This window comes from Gallinula chloropus, assembly GCF_964237585.1.
Source record: "Gallinula chloropus genome assembly, chromosome: 3".
NCBI classification, from domain to species: domain Eukaryota; kingdom Metazoa; phylum Chordata; class Aves; order Gruiformes; family Rallidae; genus Gallinula; species Gallinula chloropus.
Window position 1 is genome coordinate 73,970,242 of NC_140087.1, and position 22,179 is coordinate 73,992,420.

At 49.0% G+C, this 22,179-nt stretch overlaps 1 protein-coding gene across 1 annotated transcript; it reads right to left on the minus strand.

Moving 5' to 3' along the window:
- Positions 1-6,942: 6,942 nt before the first annotated feature.
- CST7 (cystatin F) lies at positions 6,943-12,503 on the minus strand (the record flags this gene model as incomplete). Its single annotated transcript, XM_084261114.1, has 4 exons — positions 6,943-7,020; positions 7,518-7,634; positions 7,939-8,105; positions 12,422-12,503. 4 exons carry the CDS (start codon positions 12,501-12,503, stop codon positions 6,943-6,945), a joined length of 444 nt encoding a protein of 147 aa, XP_084117240.1.
- Between the last annotated feature and the right edge of the window lie 9,676 nt (positions 12,504-22,179).

Here is a 22,179-nt window from a genome sequence, read left to right on the forward strand (position 1 = left end):
TTGTGCTTTGGGATTGAAGACTTTGCTGCGCTCTCCTTTTCTGCCACTGGGTGATAGTCAAACATAAATTCACACAGTAGCTCAACTTCCTCATCTTTGAAAGGGAAATATAATCAAGATTTGTTTGATATATAATGAAAAGGGGAAGATGACTTAAAAATGTCATCTGCTTTTACCTGCCTTCTGTGTTTTTCCTTATCAATGGGGAGATACGCAAATGAAAGTGATTAATTTCTGTCACCTTGTTCTACGTTCCTACCAGGTTGCAGCACTCTTGTGGCGAGGAGCTGATGGTTGCTGGATTGGCCTGACCTGTTTCTGTACAGGCCAGGGGCTGCAAGCCCTTTTGCTTGACCTGTTGGTTACTGGATTTCAGAATGAGCACAGTATGAGGCAAAAGCAGCCTAGCAGATAAGTTGGTCTAGACTCTGACCTTTGGCCCAGCTGAACCCTATCTTCATAGTTTGTGGGCAGAGATGGAGTGATACCATGATAGATTTGAAAGGCTGAAGAGGGGTGACCTGCCTGGGGTGAGGGGCAGGAACAGACTTACTGCAGTGGAAACTCTGAAGAAGGGCAGAGAATGGGATATGCTTGTAATGTAGCTTTCTGGGAAACCCTGGCACAGGGCAGGCTGTTTGAACTGTAACAGGTTAGCATTGCTCTGCCAGCCCCTACAGCTATTTGTCCCGTTCTGGTGAAAGCTGAACTTGAATGGGATCTACAAGTCTGTTGTAGATCTTGTTTCATGTTGCTGCTTAGGTATCCTTGAGGCAAGTGCAACTTTGCCTGTTGCATAGTTATCTCTAATGATTCATTGGTCTGAGTATCTGAGTAACTTGTGCTCCCTTCTGTAGTGAAGGGAGTTTTGACAGGCCAAATACGGCGATTGTGTGACTTCTTTCCTCTGAAGACACCATCCCTGAAGTTACAAAGTGGGAAAGAAAGTATGCTCTAGTGCTGCTAATGCTCAAGAGGCGTAAGACTTAGGAAGAATTGTCTCAGGGTTTTTTGGTTCTGATCCTTTTTCTATGCTTACATTCCCTCACTCTTTCCTGGCTACTGTTAGAGACTTGGTACACTGGTAATCCCATGGTACCACCAAAAAGTTCTTGAGTCTCTAGTTCTCTCTGAGATCTGTAGCAACTACAGCAGACCCAGAGGTCAAATGAGTAACTTTTGTTTTTTTTTTTTTTCTGGGGGAAGGGGAAAAGAGTGCCAAATATGAGAGGTATCTTAACTGTCAGATGTGCCAGGTATGTAAGGGGTAGGTGTAAGAAGACTGGAAATGGTTAATCATGGCAGAACTGAAGCCCAGAGGCAGCTTCCCCTAACCTGAAGATAGATAATGCCTTTATTCATTGGGGCTGTTGCCTTCTGAACTCTTCTCTTAATGTGGTTGTAGCAGGGAGGGTTCTGCCAAGTGCCACAGTTGAAGGAGGCTGGACACCATGAAGATTGTTGGAGCAGTCTGTGGGTAGCAATTTGCTACAAAATAGAGCAAGTCAGTGGTGAAGGTTAGTGCTGTGGCATGGAGGAAGCTCAGCTGATGCCTTGGGAACTTTGCTGGCCTTGGCATCTCACAGAATGGTGGTGGTTGGAAGGGACCTCTGGACATCATCTAGTCCAACCCCCTGCTAAAGCAGGTTCACCTGCAGCAGGGTGCACAGGATTGCATCCAGGCAGGATCTGAATGTCTCCAGAGAAGAAGATTCCAAAACCTCTCTAGGCAGCTATGCCAGTGCTCTGTCACCCTCAGAGAAAAGAAGTTTTCCTCCATGTTGAACTGGCGCTTCCTGTGTTCTGGTTTGCACCCGTTGCCCCTTGTCCTGTCACTGGGCACCACTGAAAGGAGCCTGGCCCCATCCTCCCGAGACCTACCCTTCAGGTATTTGTTAGTGTCTATGAAATCCTCTCAGTCTTCTCCAGGCTGAACAGCCCCAGCTCTCTCAGCCTTTCCTCACATGAGAGATGCTCCAGTCCCCTCATCATCCTTGTAGCCCTCGGCTGGACTCCATCCAGCAGTTCCCATTCTTTCTTGAACTGGGGAGCCCAAAACTGGACACAGAACTCCAGCTGTGGCCCCATCAGGGCAGAGTAGAGGGGGTGGAGAACCTCCCTTGACCTCCTGGCCATGCTCTTAATGCACTCCAGGTACCACTGGCCTTCTTGGCCATGAGGAGACACTGCTGGCCACCAGGACTCCCAGGTCGTCCTCTGCAGTGCTGCTTTCCAGCTGGTCAGCCCCTAATCTGTACTGGTCTCACAGGAGTTCGGCCAGTACTGTTCCTTTCTGGCTTGTGGTGCAGGTTCTTTGCTGGACAGACCTCTCCAGCTGTGCAGAGGCTCTTTAGCTACAGCCACATTAGAAATAACTGCAGCAGACAAAAGGCAGGCTCTACACTGAGAGCAGGAGGTGTATTCTGGAAGCAGAATTCAGAGGCAAGTTGGAATTTTTGTCCATGAAAGTCTTATCTCTCTCCTCCTTCCCCCCCACACCCTCTCCCCCCCAAAAAAACCCCTCAACCCACTGAAGTCTGTAAAGCACCAAGTGTAAACCATGGTAGGTGATGCAGTATAATACCATTATAAGCAACAAACATTGCATGGTGACAAGCTGCTTACCCAGACCCTGGTATTTCACTTGTCATAAAAGCCTCAATATCTCATTTTAGGTGGAGCTTTATGGACATAAATGTGGGTCAGTCTTCAGAGAGAGGTGACCTGACTGTCTCCTGTGTTTTGACGTGACCCAAAACTTGTTGGCACGTTTTTTCAGTGCTGTGCTTGGCCCTGCATTAAAATACTCATGGAATGAACAAACTGGTATAAACTCTTGGTGCTCCTGTGAGTCACAGAACGTTAGGAGTTGGAAGGGACATTGAAATATCATCTAGTCCAACCTCTGCCAGAGCAGGATCACCCAGACTAAATCACACAGGAACGTATCCAGGTGGGTTTGAACGTCTCCAGAGAAGGAGACTCTACAACCTCTCTGGGCAGCCTGTCCTGGTGCTCAGTCACCCTCACAGTGAAAAAATTCCTCCTTATATTCACATGGAACCTCCTGTGCTCCAGCTTGCACCCATTGCCCCTTGTCCTACCACTGTCCATTACTGGGAAGAGCCTGGCTCTATCCTCCTGACTCTCGCCCTGTACATATTTATAAGAAGTTTATTCTTCTCTAAGCTAAAATGGCCCAGCTCCCTCAGGCTGTCCTCATAAGGGAGGTGTTCCACTCCCTTAACCACCTTGCTGGCCCTGTGCTGGACTCTTTCAAGGAGTTCTATGTGCTTCTTGGACTGAGGGGCCCAGAACTGGACACAGTATCCCAGGTAAGGTCTCAGTGAGGTGAAGATGCTGCTATAGGCTTGTTCTGTTTCCGCAGAAGCGTGAGTCAATGGCATGTTCCAGTTTTAGATGGATGGTGACACATCTGCCTTGAGCAATGGGGGAAAGTTGGAAGAAGTCAGGCTTGGAAGAAAACAGCTCTGTCTTCCCACTTGATGGTATCTGTACAGGAACATGACAGCCTTGCAGCTCTGAGGCTGGCTCTGCGTCACCCACTCTGGAAGACGCAGGAGCATTCCTGAGTCTGCTTTGTGGCAGTAGCTTTTGCAGAGGAGATGATGACCTCCTAAGCTTCTGGATCTGTCTGCTCAGTGATCACAATGGAGGTGTAATGCTGCTGAAATATGGACTTTGTCATCTAGATTGCTTAGAAAACAAAGAGTGCTGTAAAAGAACAAGCACATGGGGCAGCTCGCTTTGCTGCTTTGTCTGAGGTAGGGACTGAAAACTTCATCAGTAAGTGACTGTAGGTAGCCATATACACGTATTTTCTTCCCAGCCAGCACAAGTCTTCTTAGCCACCTGAGCCTTGTCTTGGTTCTGTGCAGCTGCATGCATAGCTCCCCCAGCTGTCCGTGAGTCCTGGAAGGTTGTGAAATCAGGGAAAACTGGTATAAAAAGGCCTTCCAGATCCTTAACGGGGCTGCTGATGTGAAGAGAACACCAAGGGGGAAGTGTGCCAGTCAGCAATGCTTTACATGCTGGTGGCAGGCAGTTTGTTTCCTATACAACTTAAAGTAAGAGTGTGAGAGGCAATATCTGCATAGGAAAACTTTTGAGCAGGTCTCCATCTGAGGATCACTGGGCACTATGAAGCTCTGTTGAAACGCAGGCTAGCGTGGTTTGAGTAGCATTGTGTGCATGGAGGTCTCCTCAGTGTGGAACTAGGCTCTCCATATGGCAGGCTGTTGGGGAACTCTCAGGTAAAGCATGCTCATAGACAGATGAGCCAAGAAAGTATGCCATGCACAGTGCCCAGTGCTTTCACCATACAGGAGAGAGAGCTGAAGCTTCTTTGTAGCACTCCTGCATAAACCCATATCTCTGAAGCACCAGCTTTGGTTGTTCTAGGAACTCTTAATAATACAACTACTGGGATTGTTCTTTTTCTTTTCTCCAGCATCTGATGTTGGTAGGAGCAACTTTCCCTTTTCTCCTTATGCCCTAAATCTTTGCTAGAAATATTTATTTAATTGCTTTTGTACCCTGGAATAGATGTCAAAGCCTCAGCCAGCTCTGCAAGGGTCTGAGCTCCCTGGAGTGAACAGCTAACTTTGTTGTAAATTCTAGCCGAGATGCAGAGAGCAGAGACATCAGCTTTCTGACTGCTGTATGTCCCTGTGATTAACTGGTACTTTGCTGGAGTTCTGTAGACCGGTGCTAGCAGTGTCCTCCCAATGCAAGACTTCAATTGCCCAAATCCTGAGCCAACCAAGTGCTCTGCAGTGATACACAGATAGAGTTGACTTTAGCTCTGCTTCTTTTCTGGTGCTCATGATAACTTTGTTACCTGGGAGGGAGATGATGGATGCTGCTATTCCAGTGTGGCTTTCTTACGGTAGTGTTAACAGTAAACAACTCCCTGAAGCCACAAACATAACACTGACCTGTCTCTCTCAGAAGGTGCTGGTCTCCTTTCCCACTGTGTTGGTTGCAGTGAGCTCACCTGTGTTGCAGTACATGTAAAGCATGCTTCCACACAAGCCTGTTTGGATTGAGAGGTCTTGAATGATCTTGCTGCCTTTTCCTTGAGAGAGCAGCAAGAGTACGTTGGGTCTGTCAGCCTGCATGATGCCAGGTTCACCTGGCTTTAACCTTTTATTTTTTCTGGGACAAATGGGGAATTGATTTGGTGGAGAGACTGAGGTGAAGCCCCTTATGCCAGGGTCATGTGGGAGACTGGTCTGTGTAGTGCTTACTGCCTGTGTGAATCCCTCCACACACCTGACTTCATGCTGCCTTCTTGCCCCTCTGTGGCACACGGACAGGCCGATGGCAGCTGTTGCTGAGCACCAGGATGTCCTGCTGACTGAGGGAGGGTACATGAACCTCTCTGGCTTGTTCTGGGCTGAGACTGTCTGGAGCTAATGGCCTGGCTGGAAGCCCTTGGTATTGTGTGATGCGCTTGGGTGAAGTGGAAGAGGGATTGAGAGCGTTGCTACCCCCTTTGAGATTCAGAGAGCAGCTCCTCCTGGTGAGTCTTGCCTGCTCACAAGCTTGGCTATGGCTTGGCTTTCCTGCTTTGTGAACAAATTGACTCACCATAGTCTGCATTCTTTTTTCCTTGTCTTTGGCATCAGACTGTCAATAGTGGCTTTGGATGCACCACACTGCATCCATCCTGGGCCCTTCTGGAGGTTTCTTCTGAGCACTTCTTTTTATCTTCCAGCTAAGAGACTGCTGCCTCCAAAGATAAGCTGCAGCACAACTGCCTCTCTGGCCTTTCACCCTTCGCTGCCTTTTCTTGGCTGAATGGTTGTTATAAAGGCTGACAGTGTGGGTATCCCTGCTAACAGGGGTTGTGATGTTGCTGCAGAGAGGCAACAACTATTAGATGAAAATGGGTGTTTGTGGAAAGAAAGAGTGCTTCATAGCTTAGGTGAGGGCCCTGTCTATTTATAAGTGCTGGTCTGGGTATGACTGAACACAAGTCCAGACTTTATTGCAGTTTTAAGGGAACAGTTACCTAAATCCTTCCAAATAAGGGCCATAGTTCAGTGTAAGTGATAATATGCTTGTGCATGAAGACTGAAGGCTGAAGGAATGGTAGATGCCCACCTAGAGAAGATCATTACTCTGCTACATTTGAATATAACCTGTGGCCAGCCAGAGACTGAGTGTCTTGTGTGAACCTGAATTAGCCTACATTGTTTAACCTCAGCAAAAATATTCTTTGGTAATAGGATTCGGTTTATTTATCTTGGCATTTACAGTTATGCTTTTCCATAGTATAGATTGGCTTGTGATGAAAGTAGAAGCTAGAAGCACTAGTTAGACTCTGTAATTTACAGGCTGTGGGTATGTGTTTCAAGACAGCCTTATCCATACTCTTCTCTTGAAGAAAGAACAAGTTTACCTCACACGTTCCTCACAGGTATGTCTAACCTTTTCTCCAGCTCTGGAGACACTAACATTTTGTGTGTGTCCCTAGGGAAACGATCCCACTGTTGTAAAGCTTTCTTCAGTGTTGTAGTCGTGTGTGCTGTAGTTCAGACTTGTTTACACCATCGCTACCTGAAGGTTCATCACAGAAGAAAGCAGGTCTAACAGCGCTTCCTGGGTGTGTTTGCACTGCTTGGGAATCCAGCCAGAGCGTGGATGGCTCCCTACTGAACGAATGGCAACGTGCTCTCACACACAGTTTAGTTTTGGAAAAAACAGATACAGAACTGGATAGCAATACATTCAGTCAAGTCTTTGTCACTTTTGAGCATCTTTCTCAGGGAGGAAATCAGTGTGCTTTGAGAGAAAAGCTCCGTGGCAGTGCTGTGCAGTCGTTCCTCACTTCAGTTTTGACCTCAGCAGTCCAGGGAAAGAAAGGCTCGTGGTGATAGATCCCCTGTGTGTCAGGCTCTCGTGGGGAAAGGTGAGTCAGCGACAGAGGGCAATGGGGACATAGGCTTTATGTAACCAAGGCGTTATCCAGACCTCAAAATAACAGCTCAGCATCTGCAAATAAAAGGGGAGTTGGTGATCAAGTTCAGGTGGCTGCTGGTTGGTCTCAGCATTGTGGGTCATGATGGGGTAGGAGAGAACAACATCTCTTTGCCTGCCCCCTTTGTCCTAGGAAAAGTACTGGTTGCTAAGTAATTATATCTTAGTGGTAAAGCCTGTGTAAGGACTTCCTGCCCAGGAAAGCTCTCTTTTTGGCACCTTCTCTGTTTCTGCACTCTGCCAAACAGTTACCCTTGAGTATGGGCTAGGTGGCTGTGTCTGGTTCAACTCCTTGCAGACAGGAGCTGGCCCAGAGTACAGGAGAGGTACTATCCTGCTTGTAACGCTGCATCACCCCAGCTGGCTCTGCACAGAGGAGGCTTGGACATCTGTGGGGACATGGGAGAGCTGCCTGTACAGCTAGAGATGGCCAAGAATCACCTGCAGTTACTGGGAACTGGACACTTAGCCAAAGGAATATGAACATATGTCCAAAGGAATTGGACACATACCTGTTGCAGTTGTTTTTTCCTCTGGAAGTGACACTTGTCCAGGTTGGAGTGCTCCTTCTTCTCACACACAGTGCGTCCAATTTGCACATGGAGCATGTATTTCAGCCCTCTGACGATCTAGAGAAAGCAGCATCCCCCTTTAGAGTAAGGGCAGGGGAAATGGATGCCAGCATTTTGGCTGGGAATCGAGCTCTACAGCTGTGAATTGTGTGTGGTGGTGTGGATTGAAGTGTTATGAAATTACTGGGGGGCAGAGCCCTCATGCAGAGCAGTGGCATGGGACAGAGGGACGTGCGCTGCTTATCCTTAGCCGAGCACAGCAGTCCTGAGGAGGATGGGGGCTCCTGTGTCTTGGGTGCTCCATAGGAGAGTCAGTTACTAAATGGTGTGGAGGACTGTCCAAAGCATGGGCTGCTCTTACCTGTACCATGGCTTTGTTTATTTGTGATTCCTTATACAGGAAGAGGTCATTGGAGCTGTTGTTGTATCTGTAAACCCCGAAGCGAGCTGCCTTGCGAACACCGGGGTTGTTTGTGTTCACTGGGACAGGGAAGCCGGGATTCATGGTCGAGTGAGGTGGTGGTACAACTGAAACAACACAAAACATGAATGCAGAGCACATCAGGGACCTGAAACGGTGGGAGCTTCAGCCCTCTGAGCCAATGCTAAACCTTTTTACTTGTCCAATGTAGTAATTGTGTTCAGAATGACTCTGCTTGCATCTATTACAAGCTAATTTTCTTTTATATGCTTGAAATGGTGAAACAATCCTGTGGAATGAAGTGACATAAAAAGATGCTGTTAGAAGTGGTAGCACAGCTCAAGCTGACTTAAAAGAAGCCAGGTTATCATGAAGATCATCTAGAACATATTGCGACTCATAGGAGGCTCAATGAGTAATAAAATTAGAAGACCCTGTGGAGACCTCCTAGCAGCCTTCCAGTACCTGAAGGGGCCTACAAGAAAGCTGGAGAGGGACTGTTTGCAAGGGCATGGAGGGATAGGACAAGGGGTAATGGCTTTATGCTGAAAGAGGGTAGGTTTACATTAGATGTGAGAAAGAAATTCTTCCCTGTGAGGGTGGTGACACCCTGGCACAGGCTGCCCAGAGAAGCTGTGGCTCCCCCCTCCCTGGCAGGGTTCAAGACCAGGCTGGATGGGGCTTTGGGCAACCTGGGCTAGTGGAGGGTGTCCCTGCCCATGGCAGGGGTTTGGGACTGCATGGCTTTTAAGGTGCCCTCTAACACAAACCATCCTGTGTTGCTCAGAGTATAGTATAATTTCAATAAAATACCAAACACTGGCTGGCAGAGCCCTGCTGTTCTTAGTTGGCATGCTAAATTTAACTTGCACGCGTAAGTCTTTCCCCCCCCCCCTTGATGGCTTTTATCCTTTTGAGGTTTTTATTTTAAGGGGATTTAGCTGGTGATGAAGGTGAGGGGGAAGATGCCCTCTTCCTACATGCTGACAAAGGAGAGGATGTCCCTGTTTTCCAGCTGGGCAGGGAAGGTGCCAGGGCAGAACTTGGACTAGCTCTGCACTGAACTGCACAATGGGCTGCTTGACATCCTGAAGTGCTATTGCCCTGACCCAAATTCCAAGAACCATGTTATCACTGCCATGAAGTGGAGTAGCAAGGTGTGTGGGAAATGGGGATTTAGGGTGGGAGGGGAGTCCATGAGCTTTCAAGTTGAAGCACTTCTTTCCACACAGCCCTTACTACAGTATATGCTTACTTGGTTCTGTGGCTCATTTCCCCATGCCCTGCCTGATTTTTTCAGTAATTTAAAATAAGATTGAAGTTTACAATTGATGTCACTACTTCATCCCCTTCTACATTTATGTCCCCTTTGTTTTTCTGCTTCTGAAACTCAAACAGGAGGAAGAAATCCTCAACCTACACAACTTGCTGTGTGGCCACTGCTGATGCCAAGACCTTCCAGCACAGGAGGTAGCCCTTGGAGTTCACACTGTGTGTGTAGGCAGTGAGCCTGGGTGTGCCTGTGCACACAAAGCTTGTGCTAAATTTGCTGTGAAGGTCAAGCTTTTTATCACCTCCAGCATTTTTTTCCACAGCCAGATCTTTCACTAACAGCCAAGCACAGAGCATAGACTGTAATTAAGACACTTTGTACTGAGAAACCCAAGTAGAAGAGAAAGGAACAACCTGGTGATCCAGAGCCTCTTAAAAACCAGAAGGAAACACCCCAGCGTTCGATGCCATCATCAGCATAGGAGGCTGACCAAGTTCAGGCTTTGGGTTGCTTGTGTATGTCCTAATTACACTATCATCTCCTCCCCCACAGGCTGTGACCACAGAACCTGCCTGTAACACTGATCAGGGATTAAAGTGTTGACCTGCAAAGCAGACACTCAGTTCCACATCCCTCCTCTGCCCAAGGATGTGCAAATTCACATCTCTTCCTGGCTGATACCCCAGCTACGTTCATGATCCCCGTGTTTTCTTGTAGTAGGAGCTGAGAGACCCAGGCTGTGTGTCTGAGAAGAGCAGATATTCTGCCAGTGGGTGGTGTGGAGGTGACAAGGTTTCCTGTCCTGTGTCCCTGATCTGGGTTGGAACTGGTTGTGCAGCCAGTGCCAGGCAACGTGGCAGGGTTTTTTCACCTGACAGCTCAGAATCCACTTGTAGGTGCCGAGGCTCTTCTCTATGGGATATTTTCCCCCTGCAGTAAGGGTGGGATTCCAGAGTCACAGTCATGACCATGCAGCCAAGGACTGAAGGTATTTCTGAGGTAGCACCTCTTACCCAGTGCTCAACTATGCTTTTACACATCTTGGAAAGTCAAACGTGGCAGTGGTGGGGTGTTGCTAGCAGATACTGTCCCTTACAGTAGGAAGAGATAATTGAAGGCTTTTTCAATCTTAGCACAAGGTCCCTTTGTGGCTTAATAGCTCTCAACACCTCTTGAGTCATGGTGACGTCTTTTGTAGGCATGGGGTGGCAGGGTGAGTGAGGCTGGTTGAAGTCACATGGTGTGTAGGGGAAGGAAATGATTAAATGTGTTACTCAAAGCAAGAGCCAGAGTCCAATGTGTCCTTGTTCCCAACTCCAGTGCCTGGCAGATCCCCCAGTGTCACATGTGGCAAGGCCTCTGAAATGCAGCATCTGGAGAGGTGGGCTCACTGCCTACCAAGCTGGACCACCTGTTGTAGACAGGTAGCAGCCTGGAAACACACCATGTGTTGCAGGCAGGTGCTAGGTTAGTATATTCTTGCCCCAGCGTTCACCAAGGAATACCAGGCATTTAACTTCCTTCACCCATTGCAACTTGGTGTTGGAATGTCTCATACCAGAGCAAAGGGAGTATAAAATCTACTGAGCCCTTGTGGGAGAGCTTCACCTCCCTGTTTCCCTCTGGTGACCTGGATTCCTCAAGGTTAGGGTTTGTTTTTCTTGGTGTGCCTTGATCCTCGTTCGAGGTGCTCACTGCATGGCATACACACTGGTCTGAAATCTCTTCTGTGTCACTCTATTTCCAAACCCCAGAAACTCTGGTATGAGGCACCTGATTTCCTTCACTGTAACCTTTCCTGGCAGCTCCTTCCATAGCTTGGCCCTTGAGGGTCATTGCCTTAAGGTGAGGTGAGGGCTGTGCTCCAGGAGCGAAGCAGAATAGCCCAGATCAGGTAGCAGTGCAGGGCTCTGCAAACCAGCACTGCTGAAACACTCTGTCACCCAGCCCTGGGTGGGTGCAGAGACACTGTGTGACTTGGCCACGAGCCTATGACACTTGGACACCCAGAGGATGTGATCTCACAACCTGGGATAAAAGCTCTTACTGCTGTAGAGCTTTTGCATAAGCAAAGCAAAAGGATGTAAGCATAAGGAGATGCAAAGGATGTAAGCATAAGGAGATGCTTACATCCAGAGCGTTTGTATTTTGGACTTCATCCTTGCTTCTGGGTTTGGAAAAGTGAGGAGAGAGAAAAAAAATCTGGCCACCCTCCTCCTCCTGTTGGACCATAGTAGGGTAGACTCTCTTCTTGCTTTTAGTTAACCATCAACTGCCTGGTATTAAGCAAGAGAGGGCTGTTCTTGCAGAGATGAGTTGAACGTTTCCCCATTGAGGAATATTTTGGGCGCCTTGTTCCTGCAGTACGAGAGAGCAGCCCTGTGGATGCTCCCAGCCTGCAGTGAAGGAAACAGGCAGATTGCAACAGGTTGCCTTTTTCTTTTTCCCCCCTCTCCATGATGTGCTTTCAAAACCCCCTCTCCATTAACTAGGAGCAAGGCTATAGGCTTTATCTTCACGCTTATGATGCAGTGGAGTTCCTGCATATGCCTCTGCAACCCCCAGAGGAAACCACAGCTGAAACAAAAGGCTGCTGGCTAACCAAACGCCATCCCTGAGTCAACTAGGGCTTTCTGTGCGTGGGAGCCAAAGTCAGACTCTAAGAAGAACTAAAATCTTCAGAGAGAAAACGCTCCTGTCTGCAGCTCCCATTCCAGAGATTTAAGGCCAGCTACAGTCAAGCAAGTTTCCTTGCTCAGCGAAGAAAGAAACGACCTGGAGTAACGTTTCCTTAAAGTCAGCTAATCGGCCCATCTGTACTGAGCAGTCAACTCGTTACCCGCAGCCCTTAGGTTTAATTACCAAGGTCACGCAGGGTTTAAACACGGACAAGTAAGTTGCAGCCATAAGTTGAGTTTAAAATCCTTAGAGGATGTCCCTAGGTTCACTCCAAGGGGAGTGATGATGTCCCTGATGGCTCCCTCTGAGAGGAGAGAGTCTTTCTTAAGCAGGTGGATCTCCAGCTGCAGGCTGAGCCTGCGGTGCTGAGCCAGCTCGGGCGGCAGGAGGGGAAGGGCTGCTATTTGCCAGTGCATTAGACAGCAGCGCTCACAGGACCTAACCCAGGAGGAGAAGAGAAGGACGTTCCACCCTTACCCCCTGAAGTCCCGGTGAAGCTCCAGAGCGCGAAACAGCAGAGTGCGGTGAAGCTGCGAGCGAAGTCCCTCGCCATCGCCACCACTTCAGAGGAGCAGCCCGTGAGAGGAGTGACCGCCCCGCTTCCTGCCGGGGGAGATGGGCCTCTCTGAGTGCTCTTATTGGCTGGGAGGGAAGGAAAAAAATCACCCTGACACCCCCCCCACACACACCTTCCACGTCACTGCAGCTGTGATGCAGGCTTTGTCTCCTGCTGACAAGCACGTACCTCGAAGCAGCATGGGCACGAAGCTCTGGTGTGAGGACAGCAGCATGGCTCTGCATCAGAGGGGGACTTCTGCTGCGTGATGCTTGGGGTTCGTGCAGCAGCATGGGCAGATGTGTGTGGTGCAAGAGTGGGAAGTGGTGTGGGGGTGAAGAGAGTAACAGTCCTGTGCTTTTTCACAGGGAAATGTAATCCCTAGGAAATGGGCAGTGACACCTGGGGATGTGGTTCTTGGCTTGTGTAGGGGTGTCTCTGCTGGGAGAAGCCTGACAGAAAAGATGGACCCAGTGTCTTATGTCCCCTGATGTGGAGATGTGAGGTCTGAGTGAGGGAGACAGGGAAGTTTTAGGGGTACCTACCCAAGGGGGCTGCATGCAGCAGAGCCAGCAGGAAGAGGATTTTGGTTTTGGTGGCAGATGAGAACATTGTGTTCCACATTTACAAAAGGTGTTTTGACAACAGGAAAGGGCCGTGTGAGGCTCAGAGGAGGTCAGGTTTTCTTTTTGGGTGCTCTAGAGAGCAAGAGAAACACGGGGAGAGGGCTGGTTTGGCACTCTCTGTCTTGTAGATCTTTTCAGCTCTGGGGTTGGATTCCCTGGGGTCAGTCCTTGGTTTCCAGAGATGTCCTCTCCAGGCAATGTTAGCCCATGTAAGCCTGGTTAAAAGGCTTGGTTTCCAAACCTTGTGATATGCCTGAAATAACCAGTTGTTTGATTCAGGACCCCAGGAGATGAATGGATATCTCACTGAGGGGCTGAGAGTGGTGACCTCAGCCTCTGTCTGTATATTTGTTTCAGGTGAGCAGGAAGGTGATGGTTGCCTTTCACTTGCCCCAACAATGGACTGGGCTCCTTTCTGAGCAAAGACTTCTCATTGCCTGAAGGAAAGTCCTAATGTGGGGCAGTGTGGGTGGTGCACAAGGAGCTGGAGGAGAATAACCTTAAGTGTTTCCTTGTAGAAAGGCATTAGCTAAACCCTCTGTCGAAACATCCCGCCAAGAACCACGTGACAAGCATGGCAAAGCACATTTATCATCAGTCCTACTTGGAGGGAGCTTTTGCATCACACCCTAAATCCTGTGTACAATGTTGAGAGAATGAGAGGGATGATGCTGGGGTTTTTTGCTGCCCTGATTCCCTCCCCCCCCACCACCCTTTTTTTTTTTGAGTTCACACAGCTGCCTGTCTCCCAACTGTGGCACAGGTAGGGACTCCTCTGCTTGGCTGAACAGGGCACCATCAACCCACCCTTGCTCCTCAAGAACTGTGCTCTACAGTTCCTGCCTTGCTGAGGGACTCTGGGAGAGTGTCTCAGATAGTACAGTTGAGGAGTCCTGCAACATGCAGGAGAGGGGTGGTCACTGGATCCCAACACATCTCTCTGCTGAAAGAGCCTGTTTGTCACCCTGCCGCATGATGCATCAGAAAGGGGTTCAGGCCCTCCCTGCAGGACCCCCATCTCTTCTTGCTTTGCTTCCTGGTGAGCTCACAGCCTTTTGATTGGAGTTGAAAGGGGCTCAGTGTAAGGGTCTGCTCAGGGATTTGGGGGCATCTTCCTAGAAGGTAAATTATTTCTTGCTTAAAACGAGTGCCTTAAGATTCCACTGGCAGCCCTTTGACAGGGCTTGGTGTGAGTGGGGACGATGACTAACTGAAGGCAGAGAGGGTGACGAGATGCACCTCGGGCACCCACTCCCACGGGGCTCTGTGCAAGGCCACCTTCCTGGGCTGCTGGCACTAGAGGGCACCAGAAGGTAATTCACTGTGCCAGAGCCCAGGCTTGCCTGGTCCAGGCACCCTGAGCTTCTCCAGCAGCTGCTCCTGCTTCACCCCTGACAGGAGCGCTGGAGAGGTTGGGGGGCCTTTGTGTGGAGCCCTTTCCTCTGCACAAAAGCAACTGGCAAGTGCAAACCTCACACCGATCAGGGCTGTCCCCAGGTGAGAGGGGACAGACCTGGGGGGCGGTGGCCCCCAAAGCTGTCAGTGTCATGGGCTCTCGTCTTGCCTAGGAGATTTGACAGATCAGCTCTTGGATGTCTGCTGGTTGGTGGCCCAGGGCAGAAGGGAGTGTGGTCTGATGCAAACCTGGCTTGCTCTGCCTTCTCCTGTCCTGCTGTGGTGGCATCTGTGCTGCCACAGTCTTTGTCCTGGGGAACTCAGGGCCTGCTCTAGGACATTCCTGTTCCTGAAGAGCGCTGTTGGGCAGCTTAACAGCGTTTATAATGCCAAACAGTGACTGGAAGAAAGCAGCATGTGTCTGCAGAGGGCAGGTTTTGCCTGCCTTGTTCCCTCTCCCCGTCTTCCCATAACATTGCTCCTTTACAGCTCTTCCAAATCAACTTTGGTTTTTCCTAATGACCCATTTATGACTCTGCTGAGGAGGTTCCCCCAGTTCTTTTCTCCTAGGAAGTATCAGGGTCCTCACTAGTGAGCAGTAGTATTAATACTGCTAGCTGCTATTCTGTAAAAAAGCCCCAAACCAACACCACAAGAAAAACCACCAAAACCCCAACCAGTAACTGCCAAACAATACCAGACTCCACCAAGACCACAATTTAAAAATAATTGTTATTTTGGGGGATTTTTAAATTAATTTTTGGGGTTTTTTTTGTTCTGTGGAGCAACCTATAACTAGATGCCTGGGCTCTAGGGACTAGAGTCCCTTTGCTGTGTCTCATTCCAACCAGGTGCCATCTCCTGGGACTGTGCTCTGTGGCCCAAACCCATCTGCAGGAAGAGTGGGGGGTGAAATGAAATGAGTCAGGAAAATACCCATTTCCTCAGCAAAATGCAGCAGATCCTCTTCTCACTGAAGCTCCGTTAGGGTCACTAATGGGAATTTTGCCCACTTTCTCTGGAACACACACATAGACCACCTCCTCCTGGTGCTCCCTGGGGTGGGATGCTCCCTGGGGTGGTTTCTACTCTCTGAATTTCCCACTATGTGGCTGTTCCTGCGTGAGCAGAAATCCTGAACAGGGAGAGGAGGCAACTCAGCAGGCAAGAAAAGGCTGGATGATTATCCCAGGGTAAACAGAGCATTTGCTTTAAACAAATATCTAGCTCTGACCCAGCCTAAATCAAGCTTGTGATCCTTCTGCATTAAGCTGGGTTAAATAGCTCTTAGAAGACTTGCACGTCTGAAGCAGCCTGGTGTTTGTTTTTGTGTGAGCAGGGGATGCTTATTGAAAACCCTGGGACGTGGAGCCCGCTCTCTTTGCTGCAAAGGAGGTTTGCAGAGTCTCTTCATTCTCCCACTGCTGGGCTGGGTTGTTAGAGGCTTGGAAGTTGTTAGAGGGAGGAATCCCCCCACTCCCCTGCTATTCTTTTTTAAATTAAAATTATAAAAAAACCCCAAACCCACCCAACTTTTTTTAATCCCTAAACCAAAGTTGTAATTATCTCCTCATTTTCCATTGAAGAAGCAAAACTGCAGTACCTGAAGTTTGATTTTCCTGACATTTGGCGCAGGAGGTGGACTTTTTCTGTATCACTTTTTGCTTCTGTCTGGTAGTTGCCTCTGTGCCTCCCTGGAATAATGCCAGGAGGGTCTGCAAGGACTCCTGTTAGAATTACACTCCTGCAAATGCAATCAGCCTCTAGCCCTGCACCCACAATTCTTCATTTGCGGTGCTGGTTCCCTCTTTCCACTTCAGGGATCAATGGGGACCTGTAAGAAAAATTCATCTCCTTAACTTCTGCAGGGGCTTGGAGGACGACTAGAACTTCCAAAAGGTTTAATTAAGACACGTTTACCAGTGACAATAGTTGGGTTTTTTTTTTCCCCCTTTAATCTTTCTCACATTTCCCAGGCCTTCACCTGCTCCCCAGGACAGCTGATTTAGTTGGCTTAGCTTTAGTGAAGGATGTGAGCAGGAGGATGCTCTTATGGCTCTTAGCTGGAAGACAGAAATCACCACCTTTCAGCTTTTGGTAGACTAGGACATGGGAACAGACTTCTAGCCTCAAAGGTGAAGGAGGTGGGCATGATGTCTTCTTCCACACTGGAGATCTGCACTTCAGAGGTGCTGAGATACGTTGAGCTGCAGAGAAGGGACAGTCAAAGGAAGAAAGACCGAGATAAAGAGTTTGGGTGAGGACCCAGCTGCTCCTCTGCCTTCCTGTAGCAGGAACATCTCCACAGCCTGCCTTCCGTAAGTGGCAAACCACACAGCCCATACAGCAGCATCTTTTAGGCACAGGACCACTGGGGCATGCCACAGGATACTGATGAGCAGGCATGTGGCTGAGCAAGTTTGGTCAAGCACAAGGGAAGGAGGAAAATGGTTCAGAGCACATGTCCCTACATAGGATTAAGTCAGAGGTGGTGGCCGCAGGTGGGATTATGTGTCTGTCTCTGCACTTGGTAGCAATAAGAAGTACAGGAAAAGTTGGGGTTTGACAGTGGTGGGTTGTCCACACCTGGGAAATTTGTCTCCTTTCAGTCCCTGTCTCTTCTGGCTGGTGCTCTGCAGCATCCAACACCCAACCTGTGCCTCCACTGCAGAAGTGGCTGTGTTTTTTTCAAGGAGATCAAGGCCCATGCAGTCACATCTGTTTTTCTACCAGCAATAACTTCTGAACTGATGAATTTCAATCAAATATGAAAGCAAGCTGGAAGATTTGAGAATAATGTGGTTACCAGACATTTCTGGAGGAGACCTAAATGAATGGCTGGGATGAGGAAGGGGTGGGGACAGCCCCTGTGGCATTACTCTGTCTGCCAGCAGCACTGTGCAGATGCTGCCTGCGGATTGCACTGTGGACTATATATAAGGGATGGGTGCATGCAAAGCCCCCTCTGTATTTTACCTTGGGGCTGTTCTATTCCTTTTGGGATGAACAAACCTCCCACCCCCTCCCTTACCATCCCAAGATTTGAAAGTAGTTCACTTCCAGGGAAAGAAAGCCTGTTCCAACCACTGCAATGAGAAAGGAGACGCGTTTCACTGAGATCCTGGTGCTGTTCCCACTGCAGCATCCAAGGTTTGCCACTTGAATTTAAAATCAGCAAGAGCCTGATTACCTCAGTAAGAACAATTCCTCTAACAGGACCATGATATACAGATGCTCAGAGCACAGGTCCCTTTGGCCCTGAAACTTCAGGAGCACAGCCTGGAAGGGACAATTACTGTTTTCCTAAGCCACCATGAAAGTATTTCAAATACAATTAATCATCTTCTTATCTGTCCCATTTGGGGCCCACATTTTCACTGGAAGCTACTGATCAGCAGAGGCTGGTGAGCCAGTAGATGTTCCCTGCCTCAGTTTCCCCTCTCACCCATTTTATATTTTGCCTGCTTTACTAATGGCCATCTCTTGTCAGGACTAGACAAGGGTAGATCCTATTTTCTGATGGAGCCTCTTGGCAAGATCAATACTGAAGATGAGTAATGGTGAAGTGCTGCCAGTTCAGTTCTTGCTCCTGTGGCAACTTGCTGCCTCAAATGATGTCTTCACATGGTAGCTTCTCACTCCTCTCTGTTCGTTCCTGTCATGGTGCTGAGTAAGGTCAGACAACTGTGCAGACCCCTGCAAACCTATTTGCAGATGAATTAAGGCTTGGGAGGTGTCGAGAAGCACCGTCTCAGCCAGCCAGATGGGGACCTGTGTGCAGGAGACCAACCTGGTTAAGCACATCTTTCTCTCATCACACGGGGAAGTGCCTGGGCAGAGACACAGGGTTAGGCAGACACTTCATGTCACTGACTGCTTGAGTTTCTGTAGTGCTGGAGGCCCTTGTCATGGACTAGTCTATTGTGCAAGAGGTCTGTGGAAAATACCCACTGGATGGGGTTGTGAGCTCTTCCTGTCAGACACCAGCTACCACAGTGGGCAACTAAAAGCAGTTAGCAAGTCTCTATCTAGTTCACCAAGGTGCTTTTCCTCCCCTCCTGTCAGCCAGAGGCCCCTGTTCCTCTGCAGAGAGGGAAGGGGTTGTCTCACCAGCAGCAGGGGCAGGATGTGATGGCATGTGAGCTCAGCAGGGGTGAGTAGCACTAGAAAAAAGGGGAAACACAGCCTGCTTGGGTTTTGCATCCAGGTGCATCCACTTGGGAACACACCCAAAGACAAATGTGGGTTCACTGTATCTTTTCACTAAGCCTCTGTTGGGGCAGTGGCTTAGAGAGGCTCTGAAAGCTCCTTCTGGTCCTCTAAGGGCATGGTGCAAGAGGGACCTGGTATTTCTCTTCCCAGATGTCTTGTAAATGAATCCATCGTGTATTCACCCAGCTTGCACTGGACCTGTGGGAGTGATGCAGCATGTTTTGGGGACTGAGGATCAGTTGGTCCTTTGCCCAGGCCTCTGCTGTGTTCCTTTTGCACTCACTCTTATACTGCTGGCGCCCTTATTAATAGCTCCTCCTCCTATTTAGTCATTCTCTTCAGACAGGGCAGATGCCTTTGACAAGAGAACAAGTGTCGTGCTCTGGTTTAAGAAGACACTGGTGGGAAGTGATGTTGAAGCACTGGGTTCCTGTGCTCTGTTGTGTGCCCCTCTTCTAACCATGCTTGGCAGGAATGACGACTCTTTGGGCAGAAGGGCTCACCAAAGAGGATGTGCTGCACACCATGCCTTTTAAAACAAGAGGATTGCTTCTCTTTTGTGGGGAATACTGATGATCTCCTGGCTCTGGATGGACTGAAAGTATCTGCCATAGTGTCCTGTGGGAAGGGATGGTGGGGGAGCTGCAGAGGGCCAGAGCTACTAAAAAGCTAAAAGGTGGACAAAGTCAGGGTTGCAGTGAGAGGCTGTCTGAGGCTGGCAGACATCAAGGATTGCTTCTCAGACCAACACTGTTCTCTATATTCAAAGCAAGTGCAACAAACAGTGAGGCATACTGGCGCTGCAACGTAAGCCTGTGTCTGCAATGCAGCGTGTGCTGCAGGTCTCCCAGTATGAAGGAAGACAAATCTGTGCTCTCTCACTGTGTTTAAAAATCCCATCCAAAGCTCCATTGAGCTGCTCCTCCTGGCAGGTACCCAGGTGCTCAGCACTGCTGAGACTTGGATCTGACAGCCCCAGTCTGCCTCTGCTGTGCTATATTCCTTTCTACCACCACTGCCAGCTCTTACCTGGTGCTTCAGATCCATGAGGAGCAATCACAAGCTGATTCAGGGGGATGCTGAGCTATGATTTTATATGCAGGTGGCAACTCCAGCATGTGCAAAATGCTCCCCTGGCAAGGAGAATGGTGTCAGAGGTGTTCTCCCACAGAGAGCAGAAAAATTTTGTGCCCTGCATCTACTTTAAACTGAGCAGAGCAGCATCCATTACATCAATACCCCAGTCAGAGGGATCACAGAATCATGGAATAGTGGGGGTTGGAAGAGATCTCCAGAGATCATCAAGTCCAACCCCCCTGCCAAAGCAGATTCGTTAGGACAGGTCACACAGGGAGGCATCCAGATACATCTTCAATATCTCCAGAGAAGGAGACTCCACACCCCCCTGGGCAGCCTGTCCCAGGGCTCTGTCACCCTCACCATGAAGAAGTTCTGCAGAAGCTTTTTGGAAATGTTGGGCTGACATTGGTCGTGGATTTAAAATTAAGGAATAATGGCAAAGCCTCTTTATGAACTCTTGAAAAATAATTCTACCCAACTGGTGTGAACAAAAAAGGCCCAGAACACTTTCAATGCTCTCAAAAGGATAGCTTTGCCCTGTACATGGGGGTGCCCAGGCTCAGGGCAGCCAATGAAGTCCCTCTCCCTTCCCAGACACTCTGCGTCTCCCTGCAATTTGAGTAGAAGCCAAAAAGCCAGACAAGTGTTATCTACTGAAATCCATCACTGAAAAACTTGGTTAAGCCAGCTAAATAGCAAGGCAAGTGAAGAATCAATCAGGGTTTAATTACCTTCCAGGAATGCAACAAGAGCCCTTTCACAGCAATTCACATCCCTGCCCTTCCTCTCCCTCTGAAAGTAGCACCCCTTTCCCTGCATTCAGCTCTTTTTTCCTTTAATAGCAGATAATCAGCTTAACAGAGTAAAGATTGTCCTTACAACAGAGGGAAATCTGCCTTGAGAAAAAGGAAAAAAAAGAAAAAGAAAAAAAAACAAGAAAAGAAAAACCTGTTGGTTCTGTACTGGTGGTGTTGGGAGAGTCTGGAGGTGATGGTTGTCTGAACTGACATCTCTCCCTGGGAAAGGGCACTGTGGGGCTGCTCGTACAGCCTCTGCCTCCCCTGCCTACAGAAGTGGGAGATGGAGAAGAGACTGAGGAGGTGTTTGATCACTGGCACCAAGCTAAAGCTCTGAGGCAGATGCCTGCAGGCAAAAGGCAGGTCTCAAAACCAGCTCCACCTGGGAGGACAGTTATGAACAGCACTGGCTTTGGTAGAGCCTATGAAGCAAGCCAGGTAGTTATGGATGGAATAGCTGCACTCAAGTTTTATAGAAGAATCCAGGCTCCAAGCTTCAGAGCAGTGTGTGAGGGAACAACATAATGCTTGCTTACCTCATCTCTGGGTCCTATGGGATTTCTGCACTTTCCTTGGAAGGAACAAGTGCTGCTCCCTGTCGTAGACAGGCAGAATGAATTTAGCCACATTTCAGACCCTGGTCTGGAATTTTCTGTGGAAGATGTTTTTTGCAATGCCAAAATATATCCCTGTGAAATGAGGTCTTTCAGGTACCTTAGATTTTTTTTTCCTTTCTGTTTTTCCACCAGAAGTATAAAACCAGGGAAAACCAGAGTGCTTGGGGTTGTGCTGCCATTAAACGGGGCTGCCGTAGTGCTTCAAGGGAGCTGTGATGCGACATGGTGTGAGCAGGCTAGCAGGGAAAACTGACAACCCCAGGGGGACATCAAAGTCAACACACAGCTTTACCCTGTGTGGGAAGGGGTAAAGCTGAGCTTTGAGTTTGATCTCCCTCTGGGGCTGTCCCAGTGCACCATGCGGTACCTCATTTCGCAGTATGTGCCCTGGGTACAGCCAAGTTCCACTGCTTCCTCCCAGGAACCTGCTCTGGCTCGAGGACGTTTCTTCTGTACAAGACCAATGTGGTGGGACCCTGTGTGTTGGGAGTGTTGCTCCATGGTCCTTCAGATTGGCTTTGCAGGGCTGTGTCTGAGGGCGAAATGTGCTAAAAAGTGAGGAGCCATCTCTGGCAATGGGAGAGGATCTAGACCTCCTTGAAACTCACCCTCTCCAAACTCCTAAGCAGTTGTGGTGATCAGGTCATCCCATTTCCTTCTTCAGAGGGTGGGGTGTCAGGGTTAGCAAGTTTCAGCAGATACCAGTGAGTACCTTTGTCAAAACATTTCCAATTCCTTCATCACAAGCTGCCCAAGGAGATCCACTGCCAGGATGAGTAACGCAAAATGAGAGTGAGACCCTGCAGAGTTTCTCTGCAAGAAGGAAAGAACTGGAGAGTTCTGAGTGAGCACTGAGGTGTGAGGTTAATCCCCTGGACACTTGGGGAGGTCGTTGTCCTCTTCCCTGCTGCTGGGCGGCCCAGCGTCTCCACCCTGGTATACTGAG